General features: G+C 43.6%; 3 protein-coding genes across 3 annotated transcripts in view; 1 reads left to right on the top strand and 2 right to left on the bottom strand.

Annotated features, from left to right (window-relative positions):
- slc12a7b (solute carrier family 12 member 7b) overlaps positions 1-2,660 on the bottom strand; it is a gene marked incomplete at its 5' end in the record, with an annotated part of 61,197 nt that extends 58,537 nt beyond the window's left edge. Inside the window, one exon of the mRNA XM_080854773.1 lies at positions 2,489-2,660. Coding sequence (XP_080710899.1) covers positions 2,489-2,660 — 172 coding nt within the window. The remainder of the gene's footprint in view (positions 1-2,488) is intronic.
- Positions 2,661-11,898: 9,238 nt separating this feature from the next.
- On the bottom strand, positions 11,899-16,137 carry aoc1 (amine oxidase copper containing 1; the record flags this gene model as incomplete). Its single annotated transcript, XM_080855201.1, has 4 exons — positions 11,899-12,168; positions 12,480-12,612; positions 13,654-13,942; positions 14,601-16,137. 4 exons carry the CDS (start codon positions 16,135-16,137, stop codon positions 11,899-11,901), a joined length of 2,229 nt encoding a protein of 742 aa, XP_080711327.1.
- Positions 16,138-22,398: 6,261 nt separating this feature from the next.
- Positions 22,399-23,298, top strand: part of sspo (SCO-spondin) — a gene marked incomplete at both ends in the record, with an annotated part of 96,327 nt that continues 95,427 nt past the window's right edge. Inside the window, 2 exons of the mRNA XM_080855448.1 lie at positions 22,399-22,451; positions 22,812-23,021. Of these exons, the coding sequence (XP_080711574.1) occupies positions 22,399-22,451; positions 22,812-23,021 (263 nt within the window). The remainder of the gene's footprint in view (positions 22,452-22,811; positions 23,022-23,298) is intronic.

The raw sequence follows: 23,298 nt of genomic DNA, 5'->3' as shown, positions 1-23,298 counted from the left end.
CCTACAACTTGCAGATTCTCAATACACTTGAGGGATTTGCTTACAATGCCATGCTGAAACAGGACTGATCAAAAGGATGAACCAGACGATGTGCAGGTTACATGGAGAGGTGTGGTGCAGTAAGTGATATCCACCAAAGACAAAGAAACTGCCCCCCACGGGGTTCATGGCCTACCTCCAACAAGCAGTAAAGGTCAAAGCCATGGTCTCAGCATCCATTCAGCTCATATCTGTGCTAACACAGATTACCGTGGCTAAATGGCTCAAATGTAATTTGGAGATGTTAAACAGAGGTGCACATATGCCACGCCTTCTCCCATCTGTGTGTGTGTGTGTGAGAGAAAGATGAGTCAGTCAGCCTTTGGGTAGTAAGATTAAATCACGGCAAAGTAAAAGAACAGAGTGTTTTTAGTGGGCTGAAGAGCACTTCTGAAGACTGCTTAAGTGTCTGTCTGCAAGCAAATCTTGTTAACCCCTGCCTGAGATAAGACGGCTGGTGAAATATGCCCCCAAAACACACACCCCATCACATTGTCAACAATGAGCAATCACAGCACTGAAACAAATCTCATCATCTCATGCCTCGTGTCACAACACAACCTGGTTCTTCCCAAGGACAAATTCAATTGGGCGATCCAATTCATCGCATTCAACACATCACAGTATAAGCCTGAGGTTTGAGTGAGTGAGTGAGTGACTGAGGCAGGTGATGATCAAACCAGGAATGTCTGGAGGTGATCACCAGAGCCGGGGTTTGAGCGGACATGTTGGATCTCCACGTTCCTCCATCTGCTGTGCGCTAAGGGTTGTCAGACCCTAATGAGAACCTTGTGTGTGCTTTAGGATGGGCTTTCCTCGGAGGACGCTGATATAATAACATTACATCACTGAACACAAATACAGTCATCAAGGTAGCAACCCAGCCCAGGCTTCTCCTAACTATATCAGTCAATTAGCTACACAGTCTTCTCATAAATCCTTACGTCACAGAGTACATCTGGCTTTTACTAACATTTTTCTAATGTTATCAATTACTAAAACAGTCTTGTGATGCATCATTACATCACTGACATAACATCAACAATAGTCAGCAAAGTGGCTGGCTTTGCCCCCTATTTGTCTGTATCTATCAGCAGTCCATTGACATTCAATTCAAAAGACTGAATGAAAAAGCTTTTTTGTTTTTTGCTTGCTGTGATTTCACTCACTTTGGGCGCGGCGCAGCAGCATTTCTGTCCATAGTGACAGGGTGAAATAATTTATGACAGCTGGAAATTTCTCCTGAGGAAAGGGGTGGGGTGGGTAGGGGCCTAAGTTGATTCCAAGCCATGGTTTGGCTGTAGTGGAGTGGAACACCCAGGCAATTCCCATATGCCTGAGTATGGAAACACACTCAAAAAGAAGCCTCGGTTTTATTATATGTGTCTTCCAAAGTCACCCATAGGTGACATAAAACAAATAGCCTAATTTTAGCTTGCCGTTTCTGGTCATTTCTGGTTACCAGCAACTCTTGTTAGTGTATGAACACAATGGAATGCCCGCCGCTCCTGAATATAGCCGGGAATCAAAGCCAGTGGTCTGGGTATGTTAATTGCTTTGCCCAAGTGTATTCCAGGAACACCTAATGCTATTACGTGTAATGTCACATCTTAAAAAAGGAAAATGACACACACGTTTCTTTTTCCATGGTATGACATGCAAAAGGGTGTGTGAGTACGCAAGTGGTATTTCTATCAACGCTAAAGCGTGAACAATGAAATAACATGATGCCCTGAATGGCAGATGGCGAAGTGGTAGCCAAGGTTTCGAAGGACACCGGTGCGACTTTTGGCCACATCTACACTGGAGGCAGACGCTTTCTACAAAGGCTATGAGAGGCATCCTGTTGCTGAACCCAGTCTGCCTCGCAATGGGAAATAAAGACTTGGATTACTTGTATGACAATCTTGCTGAACTGTAACTGTATCGCATAGCATCATCCGTAGCCTATTATTATAATGAATCCCTCGTCAAGAAACAATGCCACAGGGTAGACTTCAAAAAACGTATGCACCGCACTCAACATTATTTTAACAACACATCTTTTATGATATCATGTTTATATTATTATTATTGTGGTTATTATTATCTGTTCTTTCAAGCATACACATGACGTTTTTTTCAGCAAGCCAACTATTTCACCAAAGTAACACATTTGTAACCTTTTAAGTGCAAAGTGTGTAGGGGGGACAATATAGACTGCTATGGACACAGACATAGCCTATGTTTGTTTAGCGGTCATGTAGATCATCTGCACATGTGGGCACCGTTATGTAACGACTCATTTGCAGCCGATGAGCAATTTGCTAATCACCAAAGCAACTTCACCCTGGCAACGCTCGTTAAGGAAGTTAACGTTACATGACTACTGCTGTCAGAGCAAATGATGGCAGAAGACAGGTTTGCGAACAGCGGCTCTCAAACTTCTGTCGAAAGTAATTGGTCTTACCGTATTTGTTAGGCTCTCTGCTGTACTCAAGAATGGGAATAACGCCTTGGTGGTCAATAAGATCACCTCCCGCTCCTCTCCCTCCGTCCTCAGGTACATGGTCATTGTCGACTTCTTCACGGTTTTCATTGTCACCCTGCCCCACGGGGATGACCACAAATCTTTCGGTCATGTTTCTCCAGTCTTGTCCGATCGTTATCGGACCCTCCTGATCAAAATAAAACTTCAGGGATCAGACAGTTTACCGCTTGAGTCATACCAGCCAATCTGAGCTAAGGAGTGCGAGCCGCACAGCACACAAAGTACGATGTATGGTATGGGGCAACACGCGTGGATGATCCATGGATTGATCAGACAATGGGCGTGCGCTGGCCAAGCCAACCATTGCATGATTGGCTGAAGGGCACGCGAGTAGGTGTCAATCCGCGGCACATACAAATCAGACGATGGAAGGTTCGGCAATCGGCGTTTGAGCACGAGCCGCAACCGGAGCTAATGTTCGGGAACTGTCTAACCCCTCACCCAGCAGTGGTGACCCATCTTTCCAATAATATCTGTTCGACCGTGCTGGCGAAAAGTTTTAAAACCAAAAATGAGTCATAATTCTGGCATATCTCAAGTGCATATCTTTTGTTTTCATTGCCCAGGTAGGTTCACCTGGCCTCCATACATTTAAAAACATTTAATGGATGTATGACAAGGCCGGATAATAGCCTGCCAAATATTATGTGAAATGTGTTTGCTATCCCCGAGATACAAATATGAAGTGGCCTTATCTCTACTGATGGTATCCGCAAGAAAGTTCTGAAACATCTCCATGTTTGGCAGACAAACTAATTCGCCTATAAGTCAATAATGTAAACTAGCCTGCTGTTGCAGTGACGTTTAGCCTACTGAAGGACCGCTAACAACAATGATGATGGTCCGTATCACCATCAGAAGTGCAGTTTTAGCTTTATTGTAATACAGTTAGATTAGCTTGCGTGCTTATCATGCGTGACCTGCAGTCGACCTGTCATACCAGTTGTCTACTAAAACATCTGCTGAGAACATGTGTTAGCGTGCACTACCATATACATGAAACGATTTCCTTTTTCAGACGTTCTCTGTTATGTGGCTTTTGACTCTTTCAGTGCTGTGGTGGTCTGTGGATGCTGAATGTGTCCCACCCTGCCATGGTTACTCTTTACCAACTGTGGCTTGTGAGGAGAGCAACTTCACTCAGAGCCCCTCAGCAGGACCGCCAAGCTGAATGTAAGCCTTTTCACTTTCATGGGGTGTGTTATGTGTTATTCTGCCACACTGCCGTCTGTCTTGTGCAAATTAGCCTTAACTTAATTTTCCTAAATTCCCTCAGGATTAATAAAGTATCCATCTATCTATCTTATAACATTTTAAACACAACATAAAATAATCCATTCCTCTGTCCCCCTTCCCCACCCAAAATGCAAGCCATGTTCATACAGAAATACAAAGGTTATTTTATGAGTAACATGTTGTACTGAGCCAGGACTCACATAACATTTTATTTATTTTGAGTCTATGAAAGAGAACATACTTTTGTGGTTGCCATAGTCACTCTTTTCACAGCCAAGCCAATGGTGCAGTAAACTGCCTCCTGCTCCACCAGGCTGATAATTAAGAGTCATAACACAGGTAAGTGGATGTATTAGATCCACTTATCTCCACACAACGTGCGTCTGTCACTTGTGGTGGATTTGAGAGAGTCATTCATTGCAAGCATGTTATTTGTACAAGCCCTAGCGTATGACGTTTCCCCATTTAGTTTGGGGCAATTTTAAAAGGGCTTCTGTCATGTTTGTTCCTTGACTTCACCATGCTTTACATTAGCTATTAAAGATGCTAAAGTAAGGGGCAAGAATTGCTCTTGTTCAGTTCAGGGCAGTTCAGTTCTTTGGGCAACCTGTGTCTAAGATATGTGTCAGTATGAGTGTCAGTAATTCACAAAATCTACCTACTTTACCCCTTGCACAGTTATCACTTCTTTCATGCTGATTGGACTGAACTATTAATTTGCCCGACCCAAGGCTTTGGGAATTTTTGAAAAGTATACAGCAATTGAGAAAGCTAGAAAGCACCTGCAGTTGGCCCTGCTGGCGCATGGAATCTCATATTTGTACACTTTTTAGAACTGTACTATTACTTTACTTATTTTAGCCTTTTACTGCACTACATTTTCCACAATGCCATTTAAACCTTTGTTACAACTAGTCTATCTACTATGCATTTTGCCTGTGCTGACTGAAATGAGCTGTCTTGTGTACACGCGGTTCAAAACACGCGGTTCAAAAAATCCAGCAGTCTACAGCACAGGCACTATGCCACTGGTGGCTGCAGGGACGTGCACAGGAATTTTGAAGGGCAGTTGCTCTGCCCTGGAGAAAAGGGGCAACACAATATTTTTTTCACCGCGGCTGCCACGCCCCCTCCATGTAATCGCAAATTTGCAAATGTCACTTACCGCGAATGCCACGCCCCCTCCATGTAATCGCAGATTTTCAAAATATAATTTTGAACTGTCACTTACCGCAAATGCCACGCCCCCGCCATGTAATCACAAATATTATTATTATAAAATATTTCCTTAGGAGGGGCAACTTATTTCCTTTGGAGGGGCAACTTCAGTCGAAGAGGGCAAACGGGCAGTTGCCCAAGCAACCTTAGCACACTCCTGTGCACGTCCCTGGGTGGCCGTGTGGGTAAGCAGCATTGAGCTTTCCCAAGTTGGTAGCCGGGCAGGAATACTTTCACTTCCATTAAAGGGGTATTAAAAGCTAATTAGGCCTAGGTAGTCTATGGAGAACAAATGCAGGTTACAATATGCATACACACTTGAGTCAGTCGCACCCCTACCTCCAACGTCTAAGGCGCCACAGTGAGACTTCAACAGGCCCCGTGCTGTTCCTGTATTGTATTTGGCTAGTGATGGTACCACGGCACACTGAAGTAGAGAAGAGCACTGAGAAGACAGTTTGCTGGTGCTGTGATGCAGCTAAGCTAAGGTATGATTAAAATACGTGTGGGCGCTGGGTTACATGAAAAGATCTGATGTGCACAAGAAAGGGGAGAAACCTCTTGTCCAATTATCTTTTCTTTTCTTTTTTTACTTTTTTTAAAACATTTTACTTTTAATGTATGAGCTTTGTGACTGTTTCACTAAGTCAATGCAAAAATATGCACCCTTAGCACTTCAACGCACTAAGCGAACCCAGCTATCCTCAATATCAGGATGGCATTTCCTACATGAAAAAATACACTGCAGCTGTTTTTATGTGCGGGCTGATGTGATGATGTTCTGTAGAGCACACCGCAGTGTAAGGACTGGCTGGTTTAAAGTCATATACATTCATAGTATCACTGTCTATTCAACCAGGGGTGTCAGGCCCACCCTTTGTCATGGTGCAGTTGTTCTAGAAGTGTCCCTGGAATATTCCAAAGTTTGGAATCAGTCGCCCCAATGGTGCTGCTGCGAAAGGCTTGGATTGTGAGTGAGGTTTGTTTTTCCAGCATAGGGAGGAAACCCTCACTGGAGCCCCTATGTAAAATGTTCTGTGCCCGTAACATGCCTCCACCTCTTACTTATGCATGTCCAAAACCTCTTGGGGCCCATTAACAGGTCACGACATGGGGCCCTGATCTAAGGCCAGAGATTTTTTCCCTCCCTGGTGGAGCCATTTTGCAGGGGTCTTTGTTCCTGGCCACAGCGGTGCTCTGGGCCTCCGCGTCTGCAGCTGTAGTCCTGTCACAATGCAGAAACTTCGAGGGGACCAGAAAAAAAGAGAACGCAGACTAACGGTTGGGGAAGTTATGCAACAGCAGGCCCAAGCAGGATCATGCAACAGGCCTTTTTTTTCTTCCTCTGGTACAACATGGGTGAGAACCCACACTGGTACAGGCTACTCTCAGTGGGAAACACTAGAATAGCTTGCTGAGTGAATGACAACGTCATAGAAATACATTTAGAACTGTGATGCTCACAAGCTTATATAGAAAACAAACATATACTGTACGTATATTAGCCTTTTTTGGAATACTTTTTTAAAATTATTATCTTTTATCTTGAAAAAGTTATAAAGAATTCTTACAAACACTAGGGTTTAAAAGGTAGTCCAAACAAGTATGAAATGAGAGTAATGGGAAGTGCATCAGCCACATGTTCTCTGTGCTCAGTATTGTTCAGGAAGGAGGTACTCCCAGTCAATACACTTTTGATTGAGTACACCATGTACTGGTTTCTCCACCCTAAGTACAAGTAGCTCAGAAAACCATACCAAATTCTGTTCTGTTCCATTTATATGCTTTCCACATGTCTGGAGTGTGTGTGTGTGTGTATGTGTGTCTTTTTGTACAGAATGTGTGGTTTGTGTGTGTGCGTAAATGTGTGTGTTTGTGTGATGTGTGTGTTTATGTACAGTATGTGTGGTGTGTGTGTGTGTGTGTGTGTGTGTGTTTGTTTATGTACAGTATGTGTGTATTGGCATGGTGTGTATGAGTAGTGTGGTGTGAGTGTTTACAGACGTGTGTGTGTGTGTGTTTGAAGCGACGGGCAGCAGTTCTGGCGGTAGCGCTATCCCTGTGTGTCTCTGCAGCTTTGTCTCAGCTGTTGTGGGTTATTTTCAGAGGTGGACAAAGAGCGTTGGATGGTTCACATACCGGTCATGGCAGGCCAGGCCAGGGTGAGGACCTAAGCACGCAAACGTCTCCCCGCGCACCCACTACTCGCCTGGTGATGACGGGACACACAAAAATACATTACAGCTGATTTCACACACTGCGCAATATAGTGACACCCTGTTCGGGCGGTGATTGAAAATAGTGTGGCACCGTGCACAGTTATAATGCTGGAAAATTCTGTTGAAAAAAAATCAATTAGGTAATTCATTCTTGATTGTGTTACGTTTTCATAACTTTTCTTTAACTTTATTTTTGCTTTGCTTCATGTTTGCAGGAATCCTTGGAAAAAATGTAACTGTTTTTCTCTCGTCCTTTTTGGATCTCACATTGGTCAGAATCATATGAAGCAATTTAGCCAACCACAGGAAATTGTGGATGCTTGGTGGTTCTGGCGATATTTTTTTATAATTTAGGCTTAACCACTCCAGTATATTGTTTCAGGCTAAACCATGATACATCGGAGGCAATTTTCGTGTCAAATCCAATCCAATCCGAGAAGTGATGATTACAGTCGATAAATTAAAATCTGCTGAGGACTCTTTTGGAAGTTAAGATGACGCCCAGAGTTAACCTACTCAATAGTGTGTGCTCTGTGAGACAGGGATGTTTCCCCATAATGGTACTCAAATGTTGAAAAATGTTACAAAAACAAAACACAGCAATATCATCATCACTTGTGCTGACAGTGTGAACACAGCACAATCCAACCTGAATGAGAATCAGAATGTTTAAAAGCTTCCAATGTAGGCCCAGTACATACATTTATAAACATTAATATACACTTTTTGTGAACACGGAACAGAAATATAAAGATAATGATTTTGCATTACAGCCCATACCACACTATGTGCCATTCAATGCTGTGTTTAATCGCCACTATTATTGAAAGAAAGGGTCATGTGGGCCTCTATTATTCAACCAGAACAGGGTTATGTAAAGATGTTGCTAAGAAACCAAAACCTTTACTGCTAAAGGTCCACTGATGGCAAACCCTAATGGACACCAAATTGCTCAGTTCTCATGTACGACCTCTCTAACAGATTTACAGACAATTAGAGACTGATGGAAAGACCCAAATCCGTCTTCAGCAATTCTCATGCTCTTCAATTTTAAAAAGCAATACATGGATAAAGCATGGAATAAATAAATAGAAAAAAAAAACCTCATGTGTTCATTTCCTTTCGATGCTTGCATTGCGCCTTGCTTGTAAGTCTCATGACATGTACCTACCAAATGACTAACTGTAAATATAAGATGTCACATCTTTCCATACTGACTGATCGCTATTGACTGAAAACCACTAGCGAAGTAGATAGAGAATCAAGCCCAAAACCGCACAGGAATTTTTCTCTCTCAGAAAAAAAACAGTGCCTGTGTTTCATAGCCCCTATATTCCCTGAGACGTAATGGGGGACGGGGTGGATGGTTAGTGGGGGTGGAGGTGCAGTCTATTTCAGGCTAAGGGTTAGTTATGAGGTGATAGAAAGCTGTACTGTGGTGGACCTGCTGAATCAGGGGTGTAAAATGTAAAATGGAGTTCCATTTGAAACACCCCATAAAGTTCACACTCACGATCTTCACACCCTGTCAGCGCATGTTAGGGGTGAACGAGCAGACCTTGGGAAAGAGCACACCGGATGGAAGGGAATATGAAGGATATTTACAATCATAGCTAGTAGAGTCAGGCTGAAGGCGATGTTTTGGGTTTAAACTACCAGTAGTTAAACAGTTTATGTCTTGTGTATGATGGTTTTAGGAATATCTAAGTTGCTGTTGTGCTTAGGCATGACATGACAGTGTTGCCAGGTTTAATTGATGTGACTAATTCAGTAATATCTGTGTTGCTGTGGACAGAATCAGTAGTTACACTACCATTGTTGTACATGAGATGGGCATTAGGGGGCAGCATAGGACAAACTTTTCAGGAAATCTAAACTCATTTTATGGTCTTACCTGGATTGTGATCAGGTTATGTCTCAGTCCTTTGACATCGAATGAGTCACGTGTTTAAGCACAGTTGTGCTTAACTGTGCTTAAACACGTGACTCATTCGATGTCAAAGGACTGAGACATACAAATTCACAAGGTGAACTGTTTTATTCATCTCAGTTTGGGATGACATTAGCTCAAAGAGCTGCAATGAATGTTTATGTACTAAACCAGCCCTATTTTGCACAACAACCCCTAAACCCCAATGCTCTTCACTGATTTAGATAGTATATACTGTACATTTATATATTTAACTAGGAACAGGTTTATTTCCAGAATGATTTATGGTTTCACAGCATGCCTGGTATTCTACTGTACGACTAGGTTATCTATAGTATGTGGTATTCATGCTAGCCAGGACATAGACTTACTGCTGTGGTTTTCAACATTTGTTGTCCACATAATCCCATTGCTAGTTTATAGGACACCAAACACTTCTTTACAGGTCAATTATGTAATGTGTCATAAGAAATATATTTTCCCGTTTGGTAAGTGGTGCTCTGGTATGTTTTTTTGTGTTTTTTTTATTCACCATCCCTATATATTCCTATACAAATTCCATATTTATTTTCTGTAAGACAAAAACCAAAAAACTGTTTAATCAAGGTGCATCCCTGTGGGATCATGACTAAATTCTGCTGGTGTTGGTCTTTCCCAGGAGGACAACTGGTCACCCACTGATGTATGTCCTGGATGAGTGGTTTGCCCAGCTGAGCAGAAGAGAGCCTGATTGCCTGCTGGTCCAGTCTGGTGAGTCAGCTAACCTTAAACAGAGCTGAGGTGTCTCCTTAGTCAGATGGCCAGTGTGCCTTTTTCTAGTAGCCAAAGACCAAATTACTCACTGTACATTTACGCTTAGGCATACACTTATCCAGAATTAGACAAAGACCAAATTACTCACTGTACACTTACACTTACGCATACACTTATCCTGAATGAGACAAAGCTACTACAAACAAAGCACTGTTTTCATCAGTGTTTGAACGCCCTGAGAACCAAACCAGTGAGCTTGACACAGCTAGTCAGTCAGTTGAGCCATAGGAACAGTATGTGCAGTTCACCATAACATCTCTGAAGGATGTATTGTCATGGTGACGGATTTCACAAGATTTGAGAATGGTGATGGTGGAGCAGCGATCGCTGTGGCGACGAAGAGGAATGCTAGTCTCTACTCTGAGGAATGCATCCTTTGGTTTTCCACAAAAACTTTTGACTTGTCTGTCCCGGCCTCTTCGCGGTCAGACGGGCTACCACTTTACCGTACTCTGTAAAAGAGTTTGGTAAACAAACGGATGGGGAAGAATTTGTAATTGTAAACTCGTACTCACCGAACAAAGGACGTGTACCAGACCCCAGCGTCAGGGTTTGAGGCCACTGATGTCCACTATACTTTGGAATTTCCTTGTAAAAGCTGCTAAAGGAACATCTACTAGAACTTCTGCGGCAATGAGGCCCAGTGTTAAACTCAAACCGCTGTGTTCATTGTGGAGATTTACCAAAATAACATTTAAAACTGAAAAGAAGTGTTACCTTCAAACAGTTTCAGAAATGCACTATTTAATGAAGATAGAAGTATTTATTAATAATTCCATTAAACAACATTAAAGATTGTCAGCCATTAACACACCTACTATGTTTTACCACTACAGTTCAAATCATTTATAAATTAGACCAAATCTTAAAAACGTGTATGCCTTGTATGTTTGTGAAATATACAATACGTAAAAAAACACAATTTACTCAGTTGTTACAGTCTAGGAAAGTTGTTAAAGTCCATTAAAAGGTTCAAATACTGGTACTTTTGTTTGAAAAACAGTTTGCCACAGAATCTTCTGGCCCTTGGATCAAATGGCCAGAAGCATTCTATGAGGGAGAAACATCCCTTCCATGTTTGTTCATTCACTTCAAAACAAGTCGGAAAAAACATCCATTCTCCTATGCTCACACACCGACATACACACACACACACACACACACACACACACACACACACACACACACACACACACACACACACAAACATAAACTCAAACACATACAATGTCTGACTGGTAGCCTTTGGTCTCCCCGGGCAACCACCCAGGTGAATCCTGGACTGTTTGCCTGGAGATCCGGGTGTTTCAGCATTGTTTACCGACACCCCATGTCTTTCTTAGGGTTAAAGCTTTCCCGACAGACCTTGCTAAGCTTCCTGGCTAAGCCCGTTGGCAGGCGGATCCCACTTCCTGCATCCTGGATGTTCCAAGGCATTAAGTCCAGACCATGGAGACTGCTCACGTCAACACTGAATCTCAGGCCCATCTCCAGGCACGGCTCATGGGGTCAACCATTATGACCACACCCGTCAGACGTGATGCGATTATTTAGAGAATCGAGAGGTTGTGGTGTTGAGGGCTAATTTATGTTGCATGTTTGCTGGACAGGCTTTTGTGACACAAAACGGTGTCCAAGGCCAACGTGACCAAGCAGAGCTCATTTGATTTATTTTTTGTTCTTAAATCAATGTCATGCCAGCATGGAATCTAAAAAAAATGTGTCCGAGGGGAGTCAAGCCATGACACATACAGTGTTTGTGTGTGTGTGTGTGTGTGTGTGTGTGTGTATGTGTGTGTGTATGAATGTATGTTTACATGTGGAAGTGAGCATTTTACAAATGTTGTGTAGAAATGTTCAACGCACATATTTACAAGAATCACTAGCACCTTCCCCCTGTGTAGTGTTGGAGCTCACACCCCACCATAAGTGCCGTTGTAGCTGAACGCCTTATCAGTCACGCAGTGTCCGATCACCTCTGGGGTCCACCTCTGAATCTTGGGCTCGCCGTCTTTTCCGGGCCGGACGATTATCGTGCTGCGAGACGCAAGCGACGGGTCCTCGTCAAAGAAGTTGAAGGGTCGCAGGAAGAAGCCAACATTGTTGCCAGGCGTCGCTGTGTTCGGAATGTCCTCTGAATGAGGGACATGCAGGAAACCTACGGTCACCCAGGCAACCAGGTCCTGAAAAACATAAACGATCATACACAGTACATGACTTAGTAATAGTAATAGTGGTACAGCACTTTTTAATTTGTATCTCAAGTGAAAGTCAAAGTATGAGAAATCGGCCAGACTACATACAGCAGACCAGTCCAGTTTTCCAGAAACACAAACGTAAGCATACATATGAATCATTTTGTGTGGCTGCTGTTAAGAATGATGAGTTTTGTACCTTCATGTCGAACAAAGCAGACATTTAAAGAGACAAGTTTAGGTTTCTGTCTTGGTTTTGTTCATGATTCAGTGAGCCTATAGTTATGGGTTATCCTTACTTGATTTGTGATATTTTCATTATTGCGGATGTAGTCCTCAAAGGACACGATAGGCTCCCATGGATCATTCTGGGTGTATATACTACTACTGGTGGCTTCACTGTCCTTGTGTCGTGTTACTGCCAAAGGATACCTATGAGAAACAAGCAAATATGGCCTTCATAGGTGACATGTAAAACATATATATGATAATATATGTATATTATCAATGCAAGCCAATTTGACATGGTTACTAATACCTGATATTCCACTGATTACTAAATGGCCAAATTGGTTTCAACAGTGAATTCCAACAAGCCATTTATCTCTTAATGGGGAGATCAGTTTCTAGAATATTCTTTTTTTTGCCTGCTCATTTAATTCATTAACACAATTACACACAAATAGTCATCGTAATGCAGGAAAGGGCGCAACAAGTTGGTTAGAAAGTCGGTAAGAAAGCTTGAATGAACATACAACTTTTATCAGCCTGGGACCTTGTGGAGAGGAAATGCAGATTGCAAAAGAAATATCTCTGAAAAATGACGGCTTGAAAATATCAGCTAATCCTCTTCAGCTTTCTCTTGAGTGCATCCTCCACATTCCCAACCCTAGAGTAGGTTATATAAGACTGACAGCTGTGCCAAAGAGAAATCAAACCTTCAGCATATTGAAGGAATTTAAACGGCAAACTCTTCTGGGAGTTCATTTCCTGCTCTGTAGTATTAATTTAGTCTGAAATTGTGCCTTTGGCGACTAGATGATGGGAATACACAATCTGGTAACAGCATGTTCCAGTTGTGCTATCACACTGTAATGCGGTGCACCATCTGGAAACAGCAGGTTGTTAGTTGTTAGCTTTCTGTTATAATCACCACTGCTATAAAGTCTGCCTGCACAAGGTGTCAGATTTGTCTACAGTTCCTTACACTTTTAAACTTGCTAATTGTTCCTAACTGCAACCAATTTCTACATGGCTTTGCCTGGAAATGTATCATCACTGGCCCTGGCTGGATATATTTGAACATACATCTGACCCCACAACACTCCTATTTCTATGACCACCAACAGCAAACAGTTCCTGGTGCCAGGGAGACTCTGAATTTGGTGCTCTGGGTCTGTTCCGTGTTCTAGGTCTGTTCCCTGTTCTAGGTCTGTTGCGTATTCTGAGTCTGCTCCGTGTTATGGTTCTCACCTTGCCCAGGAGATGCCTTTCTCCTCCTTCCAGCCCTTGGGCAACACGCTATGGGCGTGGGAGTTGAACTGGATTCGGTAGCCCTTCTTGTGTCCCCAACGGTTCTCCTGGTTTTGGTTATAGAAGTGCAGGTAGCGGGGGAACTTCTTTCCGAAGCGGAACGCTGCACTCCGCTCTGTCTCGTGCTGCTTCTTGTCAAGGATGGACTGCTGTATGGTGTGTCCTGGACTCCAGGGGTTCGTCACATTCACAAACTTCAGCTCCATAGATTCAAAGCTGTTCTCCCGCCCTGTGCACAGCAATTACATTGAGAGTTGTTTTTTTTAGTTTTAAGGTTTTAGACATTTTAGCAAGGAAAAGCAGAGGATAGAGAGGATGGATAATATCATCTGTTCACCGGTGCTGACAAAGAAAAGCTAATGCTTTCTCAATGCAATAAGACCATTTTACTGTGCAGGCATATATTTAGGATGAAACTATGGGAACGCTGCAGAGAAAACAGACAGCTGTTTCAGTTTGTGCACCTCTGAGTCATGCCGCATAAGCGGGGATTTTAAATATATAAACGATAACAGATGACTTCGAATGACCACATTCGTCAGTATGACACAAGTGAATACAGTTCTATAATGCACAATAAGAACTTTCTGCAAATCTGACCTTTTCACAGCAATTTCAGCCGTTTACAAAACTGGCAATACAGTTATTTCCATAGTGCTTGACATAGAAAAGTACAAACATCAAATCAATGATTATACATTCATTATATAATCATAATTTTATATGTTCATTGTGTCCATGTATCAATGTTAATTTGCCCACCAATTTGAGGCATATCCAGGTCATGAAACACATGTGAGTGAAATCTCCCCACAAATATATACTGTATACGGTAAGGGAAGTGAAGACAGGAGACAATAAAAAAAAAAAGACCATAATTCACTCACCAGCGACATCCAGGTCTACTTTGTAGTTGATGAGGTGGGTGTGCAGGTTGCCCAGGACGTAGCTGTAGACCTTGGTGCCATAATTCAGCCCGTTGGGTGTGAAGAAAGTAGCGTGTATGTACCCAGTGGCACTCACTCTTGACTCCATTACGCCATTCTGGTAGAAGTGGAAGTCCCAGATGTAGTCGTAGTTGTAAACAGTTGAGGTAGTCCTCAGCACTAAGACGTGGTTCTCGAGGCCAGCGAAGAAATTGTAGCCTCCTTTGAAGTTGCTGTTGAAGTGGCGTCTCAGGGGCATAGCTGTGGTCATCTCGAAGATGCAGAGAGCGTTGCGGAACCGAACCGGCTTGTCCGTGTCATAGTAGTGGTACATGTCCTTGAAGGTGGCGATCTCGGGGCAGTCTATGCCGGGCGCAAGCTCAAAGTCTGACGTGCCCATGGCCCAGCCGGCATCAATGTACTTGGTCTGCATGGCTGCGGGCGTGTCGCCCGAGTAGAAGGCGATGGCCTCCTGAAGGCTGACCTCATAGGCCACTCTCTCGCCGTTGAAGCGCAGGTCAAAGATCTGGAGGCCTGCGGAGGAGCGCACGCGGAAAGCGAACGACCAGCCGGCATACTCCACGAAGTTTCCATCCACGTGGTAACGTGGCCCCTGCGGCTCCACCAGCTTGGGTCCGTGGATGTCGGTGGGTGTGTTGGAGTGGCCACGCGGGACAAATGTGGAGTACAGGTCCGACGGGTCGTGCTCGGGCAGCTTGTGCTTTATCAACGTGCCCTGGTCGTACTTCTCCATCAGCTCCTCGACACTGTCAAAGTACTGCCCATTGTACCACACCTTCTCCACGGCCCACTTCTCAGGGTCCAGATCTCGGTGGTTTATAAGGACCTCGAAGCCCACCGGGTGAATGAAGTAGCCTTCCACAAACTTCTGCAGCATGATCCACGACCGCCTCTCCCCAGGGGCCAGGCCTCGAGGAGCGATGTCTGAGAAGGTCAAACACCGGTCACCGCAGTCGCTGAAAGTGAACCCTGTGCTCTCGTGCAAAAGCCTGCGGGCCTTCTCCGCCATCTCCGCCAGCACCTTTACGAGATGTTCGTACTCCACTGTTGTGATGGGCCGGGACTCGAAGCGGATCGGTCGACTTCCTTTGAAGGTCTTGACCTCGTAGGATCTGGGAAAGGGCAGGGGGCTGACGATGTACTCTGTAATGTTGGGCTCGGCCTGGTTACCAAACTGCACCACCACTCGCGCCTGCCTCGTAGGCTTGGCCTGGCCTCGGTCCAGTGCTCGGAGGGCCTCGTGTTTGCGCGGCACGTGAAGCTCCATCAACAGGATGCTGTTCTTGCTCAGGGCTTTTGCTTTGGCCAGTGTGAGCCCCAGCTCCTTCTGGGTGTGCAGGAAGTCCCTGACGGCACGCATCTCGCGTGGGGTGAGGTCGGCAAACATGGAAGCCCCATGGTGAGCCCACTCCCGTTCCCTAGAGGCCGACGCCGGTACTGCCAGGAAGCAGATTAGGAGCCCCCAGCACGACCGCATGACTGCACCTGTGGAAAATAAGAGGCGCTGTTAAGCAACGGTGCATCTTATCATACACTTAAATCCCAGATCTCAAACCTCAGTGCTCAAAGAAAAGTCATAAGACGTTAATTTGCGCCTCCCCTGAAAAGAACTTGTTAACTCCCTCTTCCTATCTTAAGTACAATCACAGTCATGACACACTAACCCTCAGACACCGAAAATCTCACCTCTATCCAACTGAAGAAATAAACAGCACACAGTCCACACTACAACGTCTTCTCACAGAGCCGTGCTTAGCTCCATATCCTGCAAGCCTTCTCTCAAGGAACAACCAACATAACGAAAAAGAAAAGAAAAGGAACAAAAATCCATCGTTTGCCCATTTCCCTCGCCCTCCTCCTAAGCTCTGTTACCCTATACATTACAGCTAGTCCTTGGCATTCTTCCAATCTGGCCCACCAGGCCTATAACTACTCGGGTTCTGCTCAGCACAGCAAAACCCCCCCTGAGCAGAAACAGATCAGTCCCACACCCACTCCTTTCATACGCTCTGCCGTGTGTGTGTGTGTGTGTGTGTGTGTGTGTGTGTGTGTGTGTGTGTGTGTGTGTCTGGCATTAAGGCAATATTCAGAGCGGCAGGAGAGCATGCAGGCTCTGTGTGTGTGTGCCGTTGGTACACCACTTTTTGATTATTAATTTCTTACAGATTTAGCAAAAACGTTGTAACCCACTTTTGTACCATGTTTACATAATAATGTTTATGTAAGGCTCATGCATTGTGTATATCTGAGGAAAAACCAAAATCTGAAATGTTTGAAAATAAAACAAAGAAATGCAAAAGGCCATACCTGTTGTGAGTGTTTGAGCCCTCCTGAGATTTCCTAGCCTGTGTCCTTCAGGTTCTTGCTCGTGGCCCAGGGGACTTGTGTGTATCTAGGCCAGTCTGTCGTTAAAACGCCCCTTTGAAGCTCCAGAGAAGCAAAAATAAAAATGCTGTTGTTCTAAGGACCTTGTGTATTTATCAACCCCTGCCTCACAGGGGAGGGCCATGATTGGTCCACTGCTGTCCATAAACCAATCATAAAGAATGTGAAATCTCAGCACTCTAGAGATAAGAGAAAAAAGATTAATCTCACCCAGGCGAATAGCGTCTGCCTCTTTTTCCCTCTCACAGGTGTTGCTGAGACACTCACACACTTACCTTAAAAGGCCAAATATTTATCCGACCAAAAAAACGTCAAATGTTTTAAAAACTGAAAACTTCCATGAGTCGCAGGACGGATACAGACACGGGCGGCTGGATCAGGAAGACATTCTCATTATAAACGATTCACTGGATCCACTTTATCGAAAGGAATATCACACCGTCATTATATCTAGGAGAAACTGTTTATTAACTGAATGTCTAGACTTACTGGCTGAATTGGCTTTTTATGCCAATCTTTTTTCACTAGAAGTTAAATGACTTGATTGTTTTATGGGATATAGTGATATTCTTGGAAGGCAGATAGCGTAAGCTCATCTCTCTCATCTAGAGCCTAAAGGGTCACATGAACTACATGTTGTTACTTAATCAACAAGCTACTTCCTAGAATTTGTTGTAGGGGTTTAATAGCCATCTAACTGGGGTAGATACAATTAGTTTCTACAAGGGCTGGCTACAAGGTGAAAGCCCAAACTTTGACATTGTGTTGACAAGGGATTTTTTTTAAACAGAACAGGTTTAGATGTATAAGTATCATAAGTAAGACTGTTATTTACAAAGCAGACTGTTTGCTTGTTTAAATAAATATATTTAGAATTGAGTAAAAGCAGAGCTGAGTAATAGCACTAACAACATTGTACAACATTGTTTACTGATACTGAAAAGGGAGATGGACTTGCAACCATGCAGTGTCCATTTTGATTGGACAAAAGGGCAACAAAGTGCCAGGTCAGAGTCTGTGAATTTCACATGGTCATTTTAGGTGTCAGGTCTCTGACTCTGACCTCTGATGGAGGTTTTACAGCGTGCCATAATCCAATGACAGGTCCTGTCGGCCTTTAGATTTTGATATCAGCAAATGTAATCAGTAAGGTAAAGTCCAAATTAATATATACGAAATGAGGTCACACACTTTCTCAATATGCTCATTAAGACAGCACTGTTGTGTCAAATAAGAAATATATTCGCTGAAAGGGGGTGGATTAACTCCCACTTTGCATAGGGTATAGTGTGACTAAGATTGAGGGAAACGAGTTTATTCACATGAAATCTCATTTGCATTTGCATTTTTTCTGGTAGAGTTGCCCTGACAACCCAACGTTTTGAATCCATAGCTGTTCACAACTTCTCTCTTCATTAGGAAGTACATTGTTAAGTGATATAAGACATCAGATGGAACCGTGCAGCACGGACTCGCATTTCTGTAAGCAAATGTTCATGAGCGCACTTCAAATATGTGAATGAGTTGGATGGAAACCCAGCTATTGTGTCATCCATACAGTGCCCTACGGCATGAGGCTGAGCCACTTGTGAAATACCTGAGATCACTCTGTGTCTCAGTGATATCTGGAAACATGAGGTGCTGCGTCATGCATGCATGATGATTCTACCAAAGTAGGTGAGATCTAACAAGGCTGACAAGGCAAGGCAAGGCCGGGTCTTGGTGTACTGCCCTTCAAGTGTGTAATATATATAGACAGCCAGCCTTACTCCACTCATGAAAAACGCAGGTCAGGAATTAGCCTCCAAGCTCCAGGTTTATTGACGAGAGAGAGTTAGGCTGGCTGTCTATATGTTTTAGGATACACACTTGGAAGGCAGTACACTAGGTCCTAGGTATAGGACTCCAAATGTCTGACTGTTTTAAAAGTGGCCCAGATATCAGGAAATTGAATATAAATGAATTTATGAACACTAGAACTTATAGAAATAGTTACAGATTGGAAAATAGATAGATATGGGGCTGTGTATAGAAGAAAGAAAGAAAAATATGTTGCTTTTTATAAAAGGTTCTTACAGTTAATCGACAAAATAGAAAAAAGGATAAAATAAAATAGAAACGGTTAACCTACCAGCTCCCGAGCTTGACCATTGACAAAGTTTTTCAAGGACGTCCACCAGGTAAATGGCGACGAGCAGGGGCTCGATACTGTTTAGAAGATTTGTTATTAAAAGTAATGACGAAGACTAGAAACTATAGTTTGAATCACTTGTGTTGAAAAACGATCAGTGATTCGACTCAATGCCTAAACATCCTATAATAATCCTGAGTCCTACAATGCAAAGCAAAATGCCATATAATAAACAACTTACTTACCTCGACCGGTAATTTAACGTAACGGAAAGTCATTGTAACTTGAAGTCACCAAGTAATGGGATGCTATGCTATGCTAAGCTATTTTTCTTGAGGGCACAACAAAGCTATTTTTTTTTTCTACTTACAATTACAATTTCTTTTCATTTACAAAATGAAAGCAGATAAAACTGCCATAAAATAACGTACTTACCTCGACCGTTCGGTCATGCTGGGAAATATCAAACTTTGGCTTTGTTATCCTTATCATTCTGAGGAGTCAGATAATACATATTTACAGTTTTTAACAGGAACGTATTGGGGGTATTGGGAAATCGTTTCCCATAAATATTCCATCTCATTTGTTTTGGTTTGGGAAGACAATTACATAAACAAGCTGTGGAAATGAGTCTTTAGTGTATGGCTTTTGTATATTGTAGTACGTTGCAGCTGTTCAGCCCTAAATGATGATTAGTGTGCTATTGGTTCTGTTTGTTTACATATGATGAAGATGTTGATGATAATGATGATGACACGTTTGCACTTGTAAGAATAAGATGAAAATAACAAGAAAAGGAAGAAGAATCTGAAAAACAAAAAACACTTATATATGGGGTTTCAGCAGTTTTGCCTGGTTGATATTGCCTCATGCAGAGCTCTTGCTGCAATGGCCTCCAACAATTCCAAAAACATTGTTTGTTTTTCTTTGTGTTTACAAAAGTAGCTGCCAAATATGCAGCAGGGGAGGATGTTTATGTTTCTATGCGTCAGAGTACGCCATGGCCATTCGGCTATTTCCAGGGAAAACTGGAGGAAGATATCTAGTCATTCCCTCTGGTGGAACCAAGAGGCGCTCAGTGAAGATGAGCCATTTCAGCACTAGCTTCACACTCACTCTGTCCCTCTGCAGGGAGAAAACAAAACAAACTATGCGAATGGCCAAATGTACAAACTGTGAGCTGTAGTCTTCACCACAGGCTGGACATCATGTCAAAGACGTGTGCATTACCAATATCCATGCATTTGCTTAAGTGACATTGTGGAAGACGCTGTGCTGCAATTAACAGCTAATTCTTAGATGCTCTGTTATCTGGGCTCAGGTTCAGTCTTTGGGCTTAAATTAATGTTGTCCAGGTTCAGTCTTTGTGCTTAAATTCATGTTTTTCAGGTTAATTCTTTGGGCTTAAATTCATGTTATCCAAGTTCAGTCTTTGGGGTAGAAGCTTGGGCCTGGCCTGTTCCTGCTCTGTGCTTCGGAAGTCAGAGTATCAGAGAACACACTGATGAACACTGATGGCAGATGTTGGGAGGCAGCTCCAGGTTCTGCAGTGGATTGCATCAAATACGCAGAGACCTGCCATGACTCAGAGGAGACCTGAGATGAGGTGAACTGGTGGAGGTGTTGAGTTACCAGTTCTGATGCTCAGGAGAGGAATGAGGCCAGAATATGCAGATTGCCAGCTGAGTGAAGAAAATTAAGTTGGCAAGCATTAGGGGATCTGTGGCCAAACAAACTACGTTGCTCTTTCTAGAATTAAGTCTTTTTGAGGTTGTTGGTTTAGAATAATGTAAAATGAGTTAGCAGGCACAACTGCAAGGGGTAATGAGTGCCTTAGTTTGATTGTGTGTGGTTCTTGTGTGTGATTTTATTTACATGGATGTGCGTGTCTGGTTATGAGAATGGTTGTGTGTGTGGATGTGTGGCTGGGTCTCTGTCTGACTGTATGGGACCTCATGTATCTGTGAGTGGTTTGATTAGTGGGTTTCTGTCTTAGTTGGTCTCTATGTGTGTGTGTGTGTGTGTGAGAGAGTGTGTGTGTGTGTTTGTGTGTCTGTGTGTGTGTCTGTGTGTCTCCTGGCATGGCAGCAGCTGTGTTTGTGTGTCCCTCCATTTCGGTCGGACGCTCTCCATTCATCCTGGGCGCTTGCTTTGGCCAAACGTACCCCGTGCCCCCCCAGTCATTTCATTAAATAAACGCCCCTCAAATTGACCCCCAAAGCACCTCTTTATAGGATTAGAGCCCCACAAACACCTCTCCATCAGACTAAGACCTGCTCCCTCCCTCCCTCCTGATTCCCCCCGCCCCCCCAGTAGCGTTTGGTAAGATGGCCGCTGGGTGTATCCGTCCCTGGCTTACCCTCTAATGGCTGCCCTTACAGCTGTGACCAAGGGGACCCTCCACCAATGGCCTTCTCCCCAAAGTCCACTGCCATTCTAGAAATCCCCTGCCGTTTAAAACTTGTGGTCGGGCCCAGCACCTGCCCCATTAGACAACACTGCAGCACACCACGGAGACCGCTCTGCATAGGATGCACACGGCACCAGAGAGAACAGTACGCGTCCGAGCAAAGCGAAAGAAAGCTTAGACACCAACAAGAGCCTGAGAGAGAGAGAGAAAGGGAATCACTGGCAACAAGCAAACAAACTGGGAGCAAACTTACAGGTCCTACCCAGAGGAGATATATTAGGAGCTGGTGGTAGAAGGAGGAGAGCGGCGGGGGTAGAGTTTGGGTCGTGACGGAAGACAGGTCGTCATCGTCACGGAGACACTCAGGTAAGTCATTACTCCGACAGTAAACCTTGACCCTGGAAGTTAGACTATCTGCTTTTCACAAATACGAGGAAAGAGGGCATCAGGGTCGTGCACACAGTCATGTTTCAGTGCTGTTTTGGGAAATATTAACTGAGGTCATTCCCGAGAAGGCTGTTGAGCTTGTGTGTTTAGTAGAAATATATAATAAAATGTTTCTTCTATTTATCCAATTTTTGCAATTTACTGGTCCCTATATGAAGCTCATGATAGATTAACCAGAGATGAGTAGTGGGCTGGTTTGACGTGCCTTTCTTGATAGTGTTTTTTATTTTGTTTATACGTTATTTTGTATATCTGATCATGTCACTCTGACACTGACTTGGAGTTACTTTTGTTTTATTTGCATTGTTCATCTCTGCTGCACGCAGAGGAAGTGGGCCGTTTCAAGAGTGTTTTCTGGAGAAAGCATGAAAGCTCTGATCTTGTCGTTGTTGGGGCTGCGGTTGGTCATGGGGATGGGGTAAGTGGTCATCGCCTGTCGGCTCTGATAGCACCTGACTCCAAAACACAGCCAGAACCACGCCAGGTCCACTGTGGAGTCAGCTGAAGGCAGAGCATTTTTCTATGAGACATGAAATGAACGTATAGATGAAATAGACCAGATGCTGCTCTTAATGTATCAGTTTTTAGTTTTCAGTTTGTGCACCAATAATAGATATATCTGGGTGTGATTGGAAATAATTGCATTGAAATTATTTTAGAGAGTGTTTTTGTTTTGTTTGCTAAAGAATGGCTAAAGTGTGTTTCTTGTCATGCTCCTTGCTCACACGGAGTCTTGTTTTGCTTCCACTTCAACTCTGTGTGTTTGAACACACTGCAGTCACTGGTGTGAGCACACACTGGAGGAGCGGGTGGAGCAAGTCACATCCCCACGTTTGCAGCGTGAAGTGGACTGCTCCGAGGTCTACCAGTACAACACTCAGGACTGGAGGCTGGATGTGGACAGAATGCGCCATGAGCATGGGGGGGATGACGGCATTGCCCTTTACTACAGGCAGCAGGGACCCAGAGCATCGTGCTATGTGTTCAAGTGAGTGAAAGAAAGTACAGATCTCAACAGTTCATCTGTCCAGTACTAAGCACAGTCGCCATTTCCAGTGTAAGTCAAACATTAAAGGTGCAGTCTGAGATTCTGATCCAACGTACTTCTTGTCAGTTTTAGCAAATGGCTCCTCATGGTCCTCGTTCATATAAAATCCTTTCTCTGGAAATGGGAGGCAAACATAGTAACTTGGACTAAGCAATACACTATTCCAGCCAATCAACATATTGATTCAGGAACACGGAAGGGAGCCATTTTGATTGGC

The sequence above is a fragment of the Sprattus sprattus genome (assembly GCF_963457725.1).
Source record: "Sprattus sprattus genome assembly, chromosome: 17".
In the NCBI taxonomy this organism is placed as follows: domain Eukaryota; kingdom Metazoa; phylum Chordata; class Actinopteri; order Clupeiformes; family Clupeidae; genus Sprattus; species Sprattus sprattus.
This window is presented reverse-complemented; position numbering and strand designations above follow the sequence as displayed.